Source organism: Cheilinus undulatus, linkage group 15 (genome assembly GCF_018320785.1).
Source record: "Cheilinus undulatus linkage group 15, ASM1832078v1, whole genome shotgun sequence".
Lineage (NCBI taxonomy): Eukaryota > Metazoa > Chordata > Actinopteri > Labriformes > Labridae > Cheilinus > Cheilinus undulatus.
The window spans coordinates 726,006-740,310 of record NC_054879.1 but is presented as its reverse complement, the minus strand read 5'-3'; the positions used below and the strand labels follow the sequence as shown (position 1 = coordinate 740,310).

At 44.7% G+C, this 14,305-nt stretch overlaps 1 protein-coding gene across 1 annotated transcript in view; it reads right to left on the bottom strand.

Annotated features, from left to right (window-relative positions):
- The window catches only part of LOC121522553 (titin-like), an 86,925-nt gene that overhangs the window by 12,384 nt on the left and 60,236 nt on the right, over positions 1 to 14,305 (bottom strand). Inside the window, 9 exon segments of the mRNA XM_041807086.1 lie at positions 819 to 1,086; positions 2,019 to 2,099; positions 3,014 to 3,197; positions 3,278 to 3,560; positions 4,966 to 5,082; positions 5,471 to 5,758; positions 6,254 to 6,544; positions 6,969 to 7,247; positions 13,973 to 14,251. Coding sequence (XP_041663020.1) covers positions 819 to 1,086; positions 2,019 to 2,099; positions 3,014 to 3,197; positions 3,278 to 3,560; positions 4,966 to 5,082; positions 5,471 to 5,758; positions 6,254 to 6,544; positions 6,969 to 7,247; positions 13,973 to 14,251 — 2,070 coding nt within the window.

The following is a 14,305-nucleotide window of genomic DNA, read 5'->3' as shown; positions in this document are numbered from 1 at the left end:
ATGTGATTTTCAGGGGTTATTCTCCAGTTTAGAGGCTTCACTGGTACAGGTTTATCTGACTGGTTAGATGTGATTTTCAGGGGTTATTCTCCAGTTTAGAGGCTTCACTGGTACAGGTTTATCTGACTGGTTAGATGTGATTTTCAGGGGTTATTCTCCAGTTTAGAGGCTTCACTGGTACAGGTTTATCTGACTGGTTAGATGTGATTTTCAGGGGTTATTCTCCAGTTTAGAGGCTTCACTGGTACAGGTTTATCTGACTGGTTAGATGTGATTTTTATGGGTTATTCTCCAGTTTAGAGGCTTCACTGGTACAGGTTTATCTGACTGGTTAGATGTGATTTTTATGGGTTATTCTCCAGTTTAGAGGCTTCACTGGTACAGGTTTATCTGACTGGTTAGATGTGATTTTTATGGGTTATTCTCCAGTTTAGAGGCTTCACTGGTACAGGTTTATCTGACTGGTTAGATGTGATTTTCAGGGGTTATTCTCCAGTTTAGAGGCTTCACTGGTACAGGTTTATCTGACTGGTTAGATGTGATTTTTATGGATTGTTTGGAGGTTTTTCTGGTTTGGTTTTATTCACGGATTTTATTTAGAAGACACAAGGGACACAAACAGGAAGTACAGATCCACAGAGACACACACATAAAGCCGTGAGGTGAACCGTCAGGCTCAAAGAGGTCAGTACAGGGTTAGGGTTAAACGGCTTACCTGTCCTGTAAGCAGCTCCTGATGATAAAATAACCACAGGTTAAAGAAGGACGGCGTACAGACGGCGTCCATCAGAGAGGACAGGAAGTCTGAAGGCTCTTACCTGTGACGGTGAGCTTGGCGTTGGAGATGTGAGGTCCACACACCACGCGGTAGTTGCCCTGATCCTTCACCACGCAGTTCTTGATCTTCAGGTAGTGGCGGTCGCCCACGCTGCTGATGTCGTATTTATCGCCCCTGTCTAGTTTCTGCGTGCCCTTGTACCAGGTGAGCGAGATCTCTGGGTAGTTGATCTTGATGCGACACTCAAAGGTGGCGCTCTGGTTCTCAGCGGTCGTCTGGTCAGTGATGTCCTCGAGGACGGTGACGGGCTGAGGATTCAGAACCGTGATTACTCTTCAAACATTATTTTACCGTTTCCTCACAGATAAATGTGTCTACATCTGAGGGTTAACAAGAACGAGGACCAGGGTGGACATTTTATATCAAACTAAACCTGACAAATGACAAATGAGGATGAGCAGGATTGTCTCTTCTAATAATAAAGCTTAGAAAGTAGGAATCAGGAGAATTTTAACATTAAATCAGACTGTTACCTAACGTAATGCCACGTAGTATAACAAATCCTATTGTATCAGGTGTCATGTTGTATTTATGATAACTAATATGTCGTAACATTTCACTGAGTAATATTGTATCATATCGTGTCTATCATACAGTTTTGTATCATATTCTGTCTGTTCTGCTGAAGTCAAACGTATCCCAATGTTTCCTAACATATTTGTACAGAACAATGGCAGCGTAACGTATCGTAGAACAACCTGACGTAACATAATGTTACACAACACAACCTAACGTAACATAACGTATTATAACCCAATGTTTAAAAATGAATACTTTGTAATATATCTTAACAACAAGTATCCAAACACAACATTACATTACAATGCGTATCATAACACGTTTAAAACACAATGTATTGTAACATATCTTAACATTACTTACCATAACAAAACATTACGTAACATAACATTATGTATCATAACACAATGTTACATAACGCAACTTACCACTAGGTATCATAAGACAACGTCTCATCTCAGCAGACAAACCAAACCAACACAGGACCATTAAACCAGGGAAATAGCTCATTTAAGGTTCAACAGCTAAATGAATCAACAGTGAACAGGCTCCAGATCTAACATTAGAATATTTATTCACAGGTATTCATACACTCCCTCTGATAAGTATTCTCAATAGAGACCGGCTGCTTCATAACCAATAATACTAATGTTTTAGTCACCTCTGTCCCGACGCGTCCCTCCAGCTGTGTGATGAGACGAGCCATATCCTCCTCTTGAACCCGACCGCCATGTTCCACTTCCTGTAGAGAGAGACGATGGTTAACAGCAGTCTGAAAAGGTGCTGTCTTTAACTCTGAAAACGCTGTTTAGAGATTCCACTGTCAACAACCTTTCTGCTCAATGAGGAGTCCTCAAAGAGCCCTGTCTCCCTGACTAGGCTTTAATTTTCTCATTTTAGCATCAAACTTCGGATCAGGGATAATCAACTGGTGTCCCGGGAGCCACATCAGGCCCTCCACATCTTCCCATCCGGCCCCCAGAACATTATCAAACTAAAAACATGCTATAGCTATTAAAACAGCTGAGACTGAAGCGGTTTAATCAGGCTTTGTTTCATCCATTTTCAGAAATCCTTGCATCAGCATTATCAGCAAATATAATGCATGTTAAACATGTATCTACCTGTCCATGTTCTTCAGATAAAATTAGCTGTTTTTCTGTTGGGAGTGAAGGTTTCCTACTTACCAGTACACAGCATATTAGCATCAAACCCAGAAACAGACATGACAGCCATAGAAATATTCAACTACCTCTATCGCACCCCTGTGGCCGCCTGCGATAAAGGGGCCAATCTTATTTTACATGCATTTAAAATAAAATAAAAACAGTTCAACAAAAATCTGTTAACTGGACCCGTCCTGAAATGTTTTAGTTTATTTGAGAGTTCGGCCCAGTAGAAATGTAGGTGATGACCCTGCTGTAGATCTTTGGTGCTGCAGCCTGCTAATCTCTTCACTGGCCGCCATCGTTTACAGTCACTTCAGCTGTACTTACCGCCACTTTCTCCTCCAATGACTCTGATTGGTCGGCTCATCCTCTGACCAGGAACAAGAAAATCAGCTTGAAGCTGAAACACTTTTGGCATCATGGCGACCCTAAAATGATCAGGAATCCCTGAATCCCTCCACAGCCAGCTCGGCTGCACGTCTCTTACCGGTCTTCCAGTCTCCACCTCCTTCTCCCTCTTCAGGAACTCGATGGCCTGCAGGATGGCGCGGTAGTCGTGGATTCCGTGCTCGGTCAGGATCCTCTCGTAGTCCTTGGGGTCGTGACCTCTGAGCAGCTCCACGATGTCAATGTCTCCCTCCTTCTTCGGACTCTTCTGCTTGGAGGGGGTCCTGACAGAAACCAGACACACAGTTAGAGAAAGTTCCACAAGTAGACCCGCGTTTACCCCCAGACCAGCAGCTCTTCGTACTTCTTCAGCCTCGTCCTGATGTCTCCGAATCCTTCCACTTCCTCCTTCTTGGTGACCGCCATGTCAGCGCTGCACTCGATCTCTCCGTGTTTGTTGGTGGCCACACACCTGTAGGTACCAGCATCGGACTTGGTCACCTCTCTGATCTCCATCTTGGCGTCCTGGCCCTTGTGCTCGATAGAGATGCGACCACCGGCTGTGATCTGCCTCCATTTGCCCTTCATCCACTTCACGCTGGGGATCGGGTCGCCGCCAATCTTGGCGATGAAAGTTGCAGTGCCCTCTGTGATGAAAACAATTTAACATTCATTTAACATGAGGTTCAGGAACATTTCAGAGAATTTAACCGAGTTTCTGTTTTAGGCGGTTCATTTTCATCCATCAACGGGTCTTTGAATGAACTCTGACACCTTGAACCTTGGTTTCTGCAGACTAAAAACCAAACTTCTCCTTCTGAAGCACAGCCGACCAGGATGAACATTCATGGTAGCTCAGCCCCACCCAGAGTAACTGCATGTGTGAGGATCAGTCAGCCTCCTGGCTGAGGACTGCTCCATGTTTTGGTGCTAAGGTCTATCTTAAGTTGTTTGCTGATGCAACATGAACGGTGTATTTCTGATGCATTGATAGGAATGATTACTGTTCAATTTCAACACAAAATATGCTGGGGCCACTGGCCTTATCAGACTGAAGTTGGTCTTCCCTCACTCCTCTCCCTGATGTCCTGCACGGTCCTGTCCTCTCCAAAATAATCCCCCCAAAATATTTACAGATATATCTTAAAAATAAATCTTTTACATCTAAACACAGTGACATACAACAACACTGCTAAAGGAAACATGGCCATACATTTGCCAGTCATTCTCATATCTGCTGGTCGTGTATCAAAATTCAAACATTTTGGGAAGGAGTTATCCAGATCTTGGGAAAGATTTTTGCGACGGGGATACCTAGGGACCCTCGGTGCTATACCTAGGCTTACCCCCAGGAAACTGCATCCCTAAAAGGACATGTATCTCTTCAAAATAATTACTCTCACATGCGAAAAGGCCATCACGAGAATCTGGCTGAAAAGTGACCCCCCCAGGAATAGCTCACAATTTTAGAGGAAATATACTCTATGGAAAAACTGTCTCAGCTTCTGAAATTTAAAACAAAAACCCTCGACCATCGCTGGGACAGATGGTTTCAATACAAGAGAACAGTGGAACCATTGCAGCTGGACTGAGAACCTTGAACGATAGGCGGGATGACTGTATAGCCCCCACGCCCCCCACTTTTCTTTGTAATGTCCTCTTAATTTTATTTGCTGTTATTTGCTGTTTTTGTAAAAATGAACAAAGATGAAAAATAAAAAGTAAAAAAAACAAAATCTTAAAAAAAAATAGATCTTAAAAAATAGATCTTAAAAACTTTAGAATTAAAATAAAACAAAATAAATAAAGTAAAAAAAATGGAATAAAATAAAACAAAAAAATAAAATAAAACAAAAAAATAAAATAAAAAATAAACAAAATAAAACAGGAAAAAACAAATCAAAAAATAAGGCAGCTCAACTTTAAAGTGGACCATGTTCTTGATGACCCTGGTGGGCCTTAGCAGCCCCCCCCACCCCCATGCTGGCCCTGATACCTAGCAATGCTGTCTTCTACCAGACCCCGTTGGTGTTGATGAATGAATGAACTTACTCTCTGTGACAGAGACGTTTTTAGGCTCCTCGATAAAGAAGAGGTTGTCCAGTCTCTTGACGGGAGCGGGGGCAGCTGGGGCGGCGGGCTCGGCCGGGGCAGCCTTGACTCCAGTTTCTGCAGAAAAGAAGAGTGCAGATGAGAGACGTGGCTGAAACCAAGGCTGCAGACTCTGGATGAGCTCTAACATAAACATAAGCGTCTACCCTAACCCTCATCACTGACTCTAAAGCAGATAAATCCATCAGACATGATCTCATCCTGCTGGACCTTAACCCCTCCTACCATATCCTGTGGTCTGACCATACCGCTGTACCGGTTTGTTTCATGTTGTTAAAGAAAGACAAAGCCAGCTTCTTATTGGCTAATAGTGTTTAAATCAACTATTCCTCTGGTAAATATTAACATAACATTAAATTACAGTATATTTTTGGATGTTTTAGTGCACACTGTAAAAGATGAAGCCCTAACCCAGCAGAAATGTAAACACTGATCACTGCTGTACCTTTCACAGTGACGCGGCATTTGCAGAAGTTGCTGCCGCTGGCGTTGCTGGCCTTGCACAGATAGTCTCCAGCGTCGCCCTTTGAAGCTGAGCTGACCTCCAGACAGGCCGTCCCACCGACGAACGTGATTCTGGTGTTTCCGCTGGACTTCAGCTCCCTCCTGTCTTTCATCCACTGGATGTTTATAGGAGCAGAGCCGACCACATGGCACTTGATGCTCAGCTTCTCGCCCTCGTTCACCGTCACCGGCTCCAGAGGGACGTCAAACTTTGGAGCCTGGCCGCTCTCTAAAGCAGTGATGAAGATGAAGGAAGACTATTAGAGCTGCTGAAACAGACTCTGGAACAAACCTGCCAAACCTGCAGCTGAGGACTCACCCCCCCTGAATTTAAGGGTTAATTCCAGCCCCAGTGATGTTTTGTGAGAATTCTAGGAGTGACCTCTGGTCCCCGCTGTCACTGACTAAGGCTCCAGTCTTTAACCCTGATTACTGGAGCCATTCAGAGATACCCTAACACCTGAAACCAGCATGTGGTTTTTCCTCATCCTTCTACCAATCAGGGATGATACCTTGGTCACCTTAGAAGGTTATGACATCATGGACAATAAAAGCATAGACTACGATGTTGTGGCTGATAGGGGACAGAAGGAAGAGCTGAGTGGCTAAACAGCCCTCCGTTGGTCGATTAAGAACCCCCGTCATTACGAAGCATGAACACCACTCCTGACCAGTAAAGGAGAAAGGCTACGATTAAACCAGGAAGAAAAGGTGAAACTCGTACCTGCGATGGAGAGAGAAACCTGGCACGAAGCCTCTCCAGCTTCGTTGGCAGCTGTGCACGTGTACACGCCGCTGTCGTAGGTGGAGGACTCTCTGATGCTCAGAACCGCCACGTTGTTCTTGAAGCTGACATCGTATTTGTCAGAGGGGAAGATCCGGTTGTTGTCCTTGTACCAGGTGACGGTCAGAGGCTGAGAGCCCGACACGCGACCCTCCATCTTCACCGTCTTACCCACAGAATCCACCATGGACTCGGAAGGCTTCCTGGTGAAGTTTGGAGGCACTTTGCGCTCTGTTAGTGGAGGAGAGATGAAGGAAATCAGGCAGGGTAGGAACCATTCTCTAAGGCCAGTGGGCCTTCACCTATGACTGGGAAACAGAGAGCCACAGAACCGAGACCACATGAAACACAGATGCAAACACAGAATATCCGCTGGACGGACGATACTCTGTTCAAGCAGGCAAAATATCCGACCCAGCCATACTGCAGGAAAATCTCTCTTAAGGACCTCGTAAACACTATCTATACATTTAAGTCCAAACCCGACAGACATGAGACCAGGACCAGCTGGTCTGGAACAACAGACCGAGAGCCAGGGCTTCATAGATGTTACTAACCAACGAGAACACGACCACAGGAAGGATCACTGCACTAGAGGAGGGTGTTAGTACATGGAGCCAAAGGTGGGGGAGACGGTTGATGCAGAATGTGTTACCTATGGTAATATGAGCATGACAGACGTCAGTTCCTTCTGCATTGGAAATTTCGCAGGTGTATTTTCCTGCGGCGGTGGGTCTGTCGCTGTAGAGAACCTCCAGGACACAGGAGGAGTTGGTGGTTTTTACGTTGTACTGGTAAGAAGCCCAGATCATCTTGTCGTCCTTCTTCCACGTCACGTAGACCCTCTGACTGCCGGTGTATGTGCACTCCAGCCTCAGAGGTTTGCCCATCTCGTGGCACATATCCGTCAGCTTCTTGACGAATCGTACGGGTTCTGGGAGAGGCAATGTTGACATCAGTCATAAAAACCAAAGACCCGTGCATGCGGAGGAAAAACTAAATGTGACCGCGGAGTATCCAAGAGTGTCTGCGATGTTCTTATGCCCAAAGAGAGGCTATGTGACTGAGAGAGCTTTACCTGTACAGGTACGACAGGCAGTGGGACAACTATGTGCTGCTGTATGGGAGTTACCGTTAGGATTATTCACTTCATGCAAGAATAAATGATGCAGACTATGAGCACTCTGCTGCTGGTTCTGGTTACCTAGTTTGACATAAGCATGGCAGGTATCAGAGCCTTCAGCGTTGGAAATTTCACAACTGTATCTTCCTTGAGCTTCTTCTCTGTCACTGTTGAGGATGTCCAGCATGCAGCTGCAGTCCGTGGTCTTCACGTTGTATTGATAAGAGGCCCAGATGGGCCGCCCATCCTTCCTCCAGCTCACATTCACTCGTTGGCTACCAGTGAATGCGACTCTAAGAGACAGCGGTTGGCCGACCCAGAACGTGGTGTTTTCCAGCTTCCTGATGAAGCGTGCGGGCTCTGTGAGAAGCAGTGAGGCTTGTTAGAAGGCAAGGTCATGTTAGCAAGCAGAAGCCAGTACAGTGATTAATCACTGAGAGAGAATTAGTCTTTATTATAAAGTCAGAGATCCTACTCCAGGGGGCGCTTCTGTTTCAGAGGCGTCTGATGTTATCGTTATCAGCACTTTCATTTTTGGATTTTGCAACTAAGAAGAAATTATTAGTTAAAGTTAACAGAACAAGCCTGAAAATGTGATGAGTGCCAGCGAGTACGCCACCTAGAGGACTAGAGAGCTGCAGGGATGACATACGTTTGGACTCTTTGCAGAAAGCCTTTTTTTGTTGTTTTTTTTACAGGGGTCTTGGATTATTGCTGGAAATGTTTTTGACACTGGCATGTTCTGTTCATCAGGATAATCTTCACAAACAAACACTACTGGAACAGTTTTGAGGGTTAAAGCAGGAAGTGAAAGCAAAAGTGAATGTTAGACTGAAGAGGAACTTCAGTGTCACCGCCAAGACGCTTCTTAACCTTCATTTGGCGCTCTGGCCTCTTCTAGAAAAGACTTTCCCCTCAGTGGGAAACACAAATCAAAAGTTCTAGCTCAGCACAATGGACCATAGGCGGGCTAAGATGGAGTTAAGATGTTTAACTCTTGACCTGCTGTTAGACCAGGATCAGCTTCTAAATCCATAAAGTGGGAACTTCAAAATGAACTTTAGATCATGGAAAAAAATCCCTTCTGCTCGTGTTTTCCACAGACCTGCTTCAGGCGGCGTCTCAGTCAAAACGCCATGAAACAGGAAGTGCTAAAATGCAACTTCATGTCTGTTTTAGGATTCATCACTGCAGCGCTCTAAAAAAGAGCCAAAAATCAGTTAATGCATGAAAGATTTATTTTCCTGGCTCTCCCATAAAGTGGCTCACATGTGACATGTTCATGGTGATGCAGGTCTGAAGGAGGAGGACCTTCAGCGGCGAGGCGGTAACGATTTCATCTAAACATGTATGCTTTGAAGAACTCAGCAGGAAGTCCAATTTCAGGATTGGAAAACGAGTTTAAGAGGGTCTGATTAAAGCAGGAGGGGGCTGTGTCGGAGGACCCAGTGGAACAGAAGCTAGTCTGGAGTAGGAGCCAACATCTGCTGTGTGCTTATCGTTAGCTGATGTCAGCTGATCGCTGTGAGTCACTGAGAGAGGTGAGAGCTGTGGCTGCGATACCTTTCTTTGTGCTTTTATGAACCACATAAGCGTCACAGACGTCAGAACCTTCAGCGTTTGAAACTTGACAAGAATAGACTCCGGCTGCTTCTTGTCGGTCGCTATTGAGAACCTCCAGAACGCAGGAGGAGTCGCTGGTCTTCACGTTGTATTTGTAAGAAGCCCAGATCGGCTTGCCGTCCTTTGTCCAGCTGACGTAAACTCGCTGACTTCCGGCAAACGTGCACGCCAGAGTCAGTGGATCGCCCAGACGGAACGACGTGTCCTGGAGCTTTTTCACAAAGTGCACAGGTTCTGAGAGAAGCAACATGAGCGTTAGTCAAGATAAACCTGAGCTGTTAGCACAGCAGTGAGGATGTTAGCATGGTTACCTAGTCTGACATGAGCGTGGCAGGTAGCTGAGCTACTAGGGTTGGATATTTCACAGGAATATTTCCCAGCAGCCTCCTCTCTGTCGCTGTTAAGGACCTCCAGCACGCAGGAGTTCTTCGTGGTCTTCACGTTGTATTTATACGAAGCCCAAATGGGCTTGCTGTCTTTAGTCCAGGTCACGTGCACGTGCTGGCTGCCCGTGAACGTGACCTGGAGCTTCAGAGGCTGCCCAACCCTAAAGGTCACGTCCTCCAGCGTTTTGACGAAGCGCACAGGTTCTAGGAGAGGAGCAAGGAGGTTAGCTGTTAGGGGTTAGCAGTGGGCTAAGCTCAGCAATGTCTGAGGAAGTAGAAGGAGAGGGTGTGGTCAAAAATAAGGCTCTTTGTTTCTGCTTCACAGCGGTTTAAAACAGCTGCTGTTATTATAGAAATATTTATCAGAACATGTAAAGAACAAGGTGAGAACACAGAAGGACATGAACAGGGTTCAGTCTTCTAGACCATGATCAGAGACCAGTGGTCGCTGGTTCCTTTAGAGACAGAGCTAAGCTAACGCCACGCCCAAAAATTCTGACTTTTAAACTCATAATTAGAACTTCTGATTCAGTGTTGAGGTTAATGTTTCAACCTTTTCCTCATAACTAGGATTTTTTTTGTCATAATTTGACTTTTATCTCTTCAACTAGTGTTAACTTTAGCAGATTTTCAAAATGTAGTCTTAGTCTTTAAAGCAGGGGTGTCAAACTCAAGGCCCGGGGGACAAATCCGGCCCATGGGACAGTTAAATCCAGCTCGCAAGATCATATGATATTCTGCTATAACTGGCCCATCAGTCTGCAGATTTCCTCAGGAATAAAAATGTGAACTTATCCTGATGTTTGAAGATATCCTTGTTAAGTCATAAAATCTGAAAAAGGAGTAAAAGTATTTAGATAAGAAGTCAGGAATGTGGGGAAACAATCTGATTTGTTTTAATTTATTTTCGCATCTGACTATAAGGACGCAAAATTCAGATTTTGACTTTATATTTTGTACTTTTAGCATTTTAACTCATAATTTTGACTTCTTCTATAATATTTTCTAAATTATAGATTCATAATTTAAAATCAAAAGTCATGTTTTGACCTTTTTAACTAATTATTTTGCATTTTATCTCATATTTTCAACTCCTTACCTTGACCTTATAATCCCATAGTTTGACCGTTTAGACTCACTATTTAAAATTTTGAATCATGTTTTGACTTTTAATTTCATGATTACAAATTTTATTTCATATTTTGACCTTTTAAACTCATAATTTAGAATTTCTTTCTGAAATACATGCTTTTTACTTTGACCTCAAAATATTTATCATCGGTGCAAAGTTTTTTTTTGTTTTTTTTTTTCATATTTTATTACTGGTGAAATAGGGGTGACAGTTTGTGGTTAAATAGTTGACCCTGTTAGGCCTTCAGGTTAGACCTGAATCCAGAATCCGGCCCCTTCTGTGATTGAGTCTGACACCCCTGCTTTAGAATGTTAGTCTGCTTTCCCACCAATTATTTACATTTAATCTTTACTGTTTTAGTTTAGGAAAAGTAAAAAATAGTCCAGCTTAGGTCAGTAAAAAATCCTGATATTTAAATCTTTAGTTTGTTAGTAATAATAATATTTTTGAACTACTTTCGTGACCCAAACAGTAAAATTCTTATAGATTTAAACCCTCCTATTAATGCTCTATCAGTACTTGAATGGTTTTAAAATAACCTGAACTTCTCTCAGATATTTCCTTTCTCTAAACAGAAACCAAAAAGCCTTTTCTTTGAACCTCCGTGTTAATCGTGTTACCTAGCCTGACTTGAGCGTAGCAGATCGCCGTGTTCTCAGAGTTTGAGATTTCACACGAGTATCTGCCTGCTGCTGCGAGCCGGTCACTGTTCAGGACCTCCAAGATACTCGAGCTATCGGTGGTCTTCACGTTGTATTTGTAGGAAGCCCAGATCGGCTTGCCGTCCTTCCTCCAGCTCACGTGGACTCTGGGACTGGCGCTGAAGCCGCAGTACAGCGAGAGCGGCTCGCCCAGCCTGTAAGTGGTGTCCTCTAGCTCTTTGATAAAGCGCACAGGTTCTGAAGGAGGCAATGGGATGTTAGTGCTTGCTTTCCTGGGATAGTATGTCTGTGTGAAAGCTTGGATGATTACCGTAAATCCTCAGATAACGACTGCTACTCAGTGGCTCAGCCCAGGGTTGGGGCTCGCACAAACCTTTTATAAACCCGGGAATTATCAAGGGTTAATGTGAACATGCTCTCCATGTGCTTCCATTTCTGCAGCTTGCAGGGCTTTCCAACAAAAGTCTGTCAGTAGCTGCTGTCACATTTGACACTACTTGGCCAATCAAATCCTTTAGTTGTTGGAGAACGAAACACATGGAGGAGTCATAGGATGGAGAAGCTTCAGAAACTATGGGGGAGAATCGAAGTAACTCAAGACGCCAGCAAGAAGAAGTTCCTTAAAAAAGGATGGACCCATGTCTGTCCCCCACGCCACGGCAGTCTAAAACAAGTTTTCCCAAGGCACTCACTGTCAAGCGTCAATACAAGATGATGCACGTCTTTCAGCCACCATAGCAGCAGACGTCTGATCTGAGGAAAGGGTAAACTGCTGAGCGCCGAGCCTTGAGGATTTACGGTATTCACTGAGGTTGTTAGTGTCGTTACCTATCTTAACCAAAGCGTGGCAGATAGCAGTGCCCTCTGAGTTGGATATTTCGCACGAGTATTTCCCAACAGCTTCCCGCCTGTCGCTGTTGAGGACTTCCAGGGTGCTGGAGGATTTGGTGGTTTTTACGTTGTACTTGTACGAAGCCCAGATGGGTTTGCTGTCTTTCCTCCAGCTGACGTAGATCCTCTGACTGCCGGTGAACGTGCACTCCAGCGTCAGAGGGTAGCCGATTTTATAGTAGGTGTTTCTCAGTTTTCTCACAAATCGGACGGGTTCTAGAAGAATCAGTTTGTCATGATGGTATTAGAAAAGAAGGCAGTGGTTTTTGGAATTTTAAAGAAGCTGCACATGAAGCTTTAGTAAAGTGAAAGTTATTTAACTGAGGGTTAAATCTCTGTTTACCTAGTTTGGCATTAGCGTGACACACATCCCTTCCTGTAGCGTTAGAAATTTCACAGGTGTATTTCCCGACAGCATCCTCTCTGTCGCTGTTGAGCACCTCCAGGATGCACGTGTCTTTGGTGGTCTTCACGTTGTACTTGTATGATGCCCAGATCAGTTTGTCATCCTTCTTCCAGGTGACGCTGATTCTCTGGCTTCCAGCGTACATGCATTTAAAGCTCAATGGTTCACCGAGTCTGAAATACGTTTCCTCCAGCTTTTGCACGAAGCGAGGCGGCTCTGAGAGGAGCAATGGTGGTTAGTTGCATGTAAAATAACAACTTTGTTATGCTAGAAGGCAGGTATTAGTCTTAGGGTTATTCTTAGCATCTACATGTTGAGACAGAAATCTGCAGTGCCTAGGGAAAAAGCAAACGTTAATGAAAGCAGGTGATGTGTTTAGACTTTACCTAGGCTCACGCGAGCGTGGCAGACATCTGTTCCCACCCCGTTGGAAATTTCGCAAGAGTACATCCCAGCAGCTTCGGGCCTGTCGCTGTTAAGGACGTCCAGGACGCAGAGAGAATCGGTCGTCCTAACGTTGTACTGATAAGACGCCCAAATCAGCTTGCCATCCTTCTTCCAAGTGACGCTGACCCTCTGGCTTCCGGTGTAAGCGCAGGCCAATGTCAGCGGCTGACCGACTACGAAAGTCGTGTCCTCCAGCTTGGTGACAAAGCGCACGGGTTCTGAGAGAAGCAATGCTAGCGTTAGAAATAAGCCAAAGGTGTTGCTGCCATGCAGTTCTATGCCTCTATGAGAAGGTTAATGCAGCTATCATGGATGAAGTGTAGGATGTGTTGAGACCACTGAGAAGAGGTGTACTGTCAAAGTTACATGGTACACATGAAAAAAGTGAAATGAGTCTGGATAACTTTACATGAGTCTTCAGCGCAGTTCAGACCAAAGATTCCTGACACAACAGCGGCAGCTCCAATCAGGGCAGCAGATGGTGCTGACAGCTGGTCCCGATCAGGCAGAAGATTCATCGATAACTTTATTGACACCGGCTTTAAAGTTACTTAAACTAAATCAAACAAGAAATCGCAAAGCTTCTGAGTGAATGCAGTAAGGATTATCTTTCAGTCTGCATAAATCAGTAATGATTTGGAGCTGGGCTGTTGAAGGCCCCACCAACATCTGCCCAGTCTAGATCTCCTTGTCTTTTTCTGGTTTTCACTTTTTTGACAAGAGCAGAATTGCAACGTAGTGAATTAGTCACTATTACTGTCTTCAAGTTCAGCTACAAGACGGGCCTGAAAACTGGAAGGAGGAAGTGGGGACTGGTGCTCCGAGTGTGTGCAGGGTTCAAGCACTTGCACGTTTCATCTCATCTTGTCAGGAATCGTTGGCCTGAACTGGGCTTGACAATGAAGTTAAACTGGTGATCTTTCCAGTTCCTTTATCACTGAACACAAAAGAACGTTAAAGAAAATAAGAGTCATGGAAACGGGCATCACCTTTCACCATCACACGGCAGGTAGCAGAGGCTGAACCGACCCGGTTCTCTGCCTGGCAGGTGTACTCGCCGTGGTCAAACTTGGTTGTTTTGCTCAGTTTCAGAGTTGCTACACCGTTTGTGAAATCCATGGAGCAAACATCTGATTTGCGCAGCTTTCCGCCTCCTTTGAACCAAGCTACAGCGATGTCAGGAGTTCCTGCGATACGGCATTTGAGGGTGAGCGATTGGCCCACAGTCAGCTCTGTCGGCTCCATCTTTTCAACAAAATATGGTCGCTCTGAAGTGAGAGATGATGATGGTGATGGTTTAGTATGACCCATGACTCAGTGAG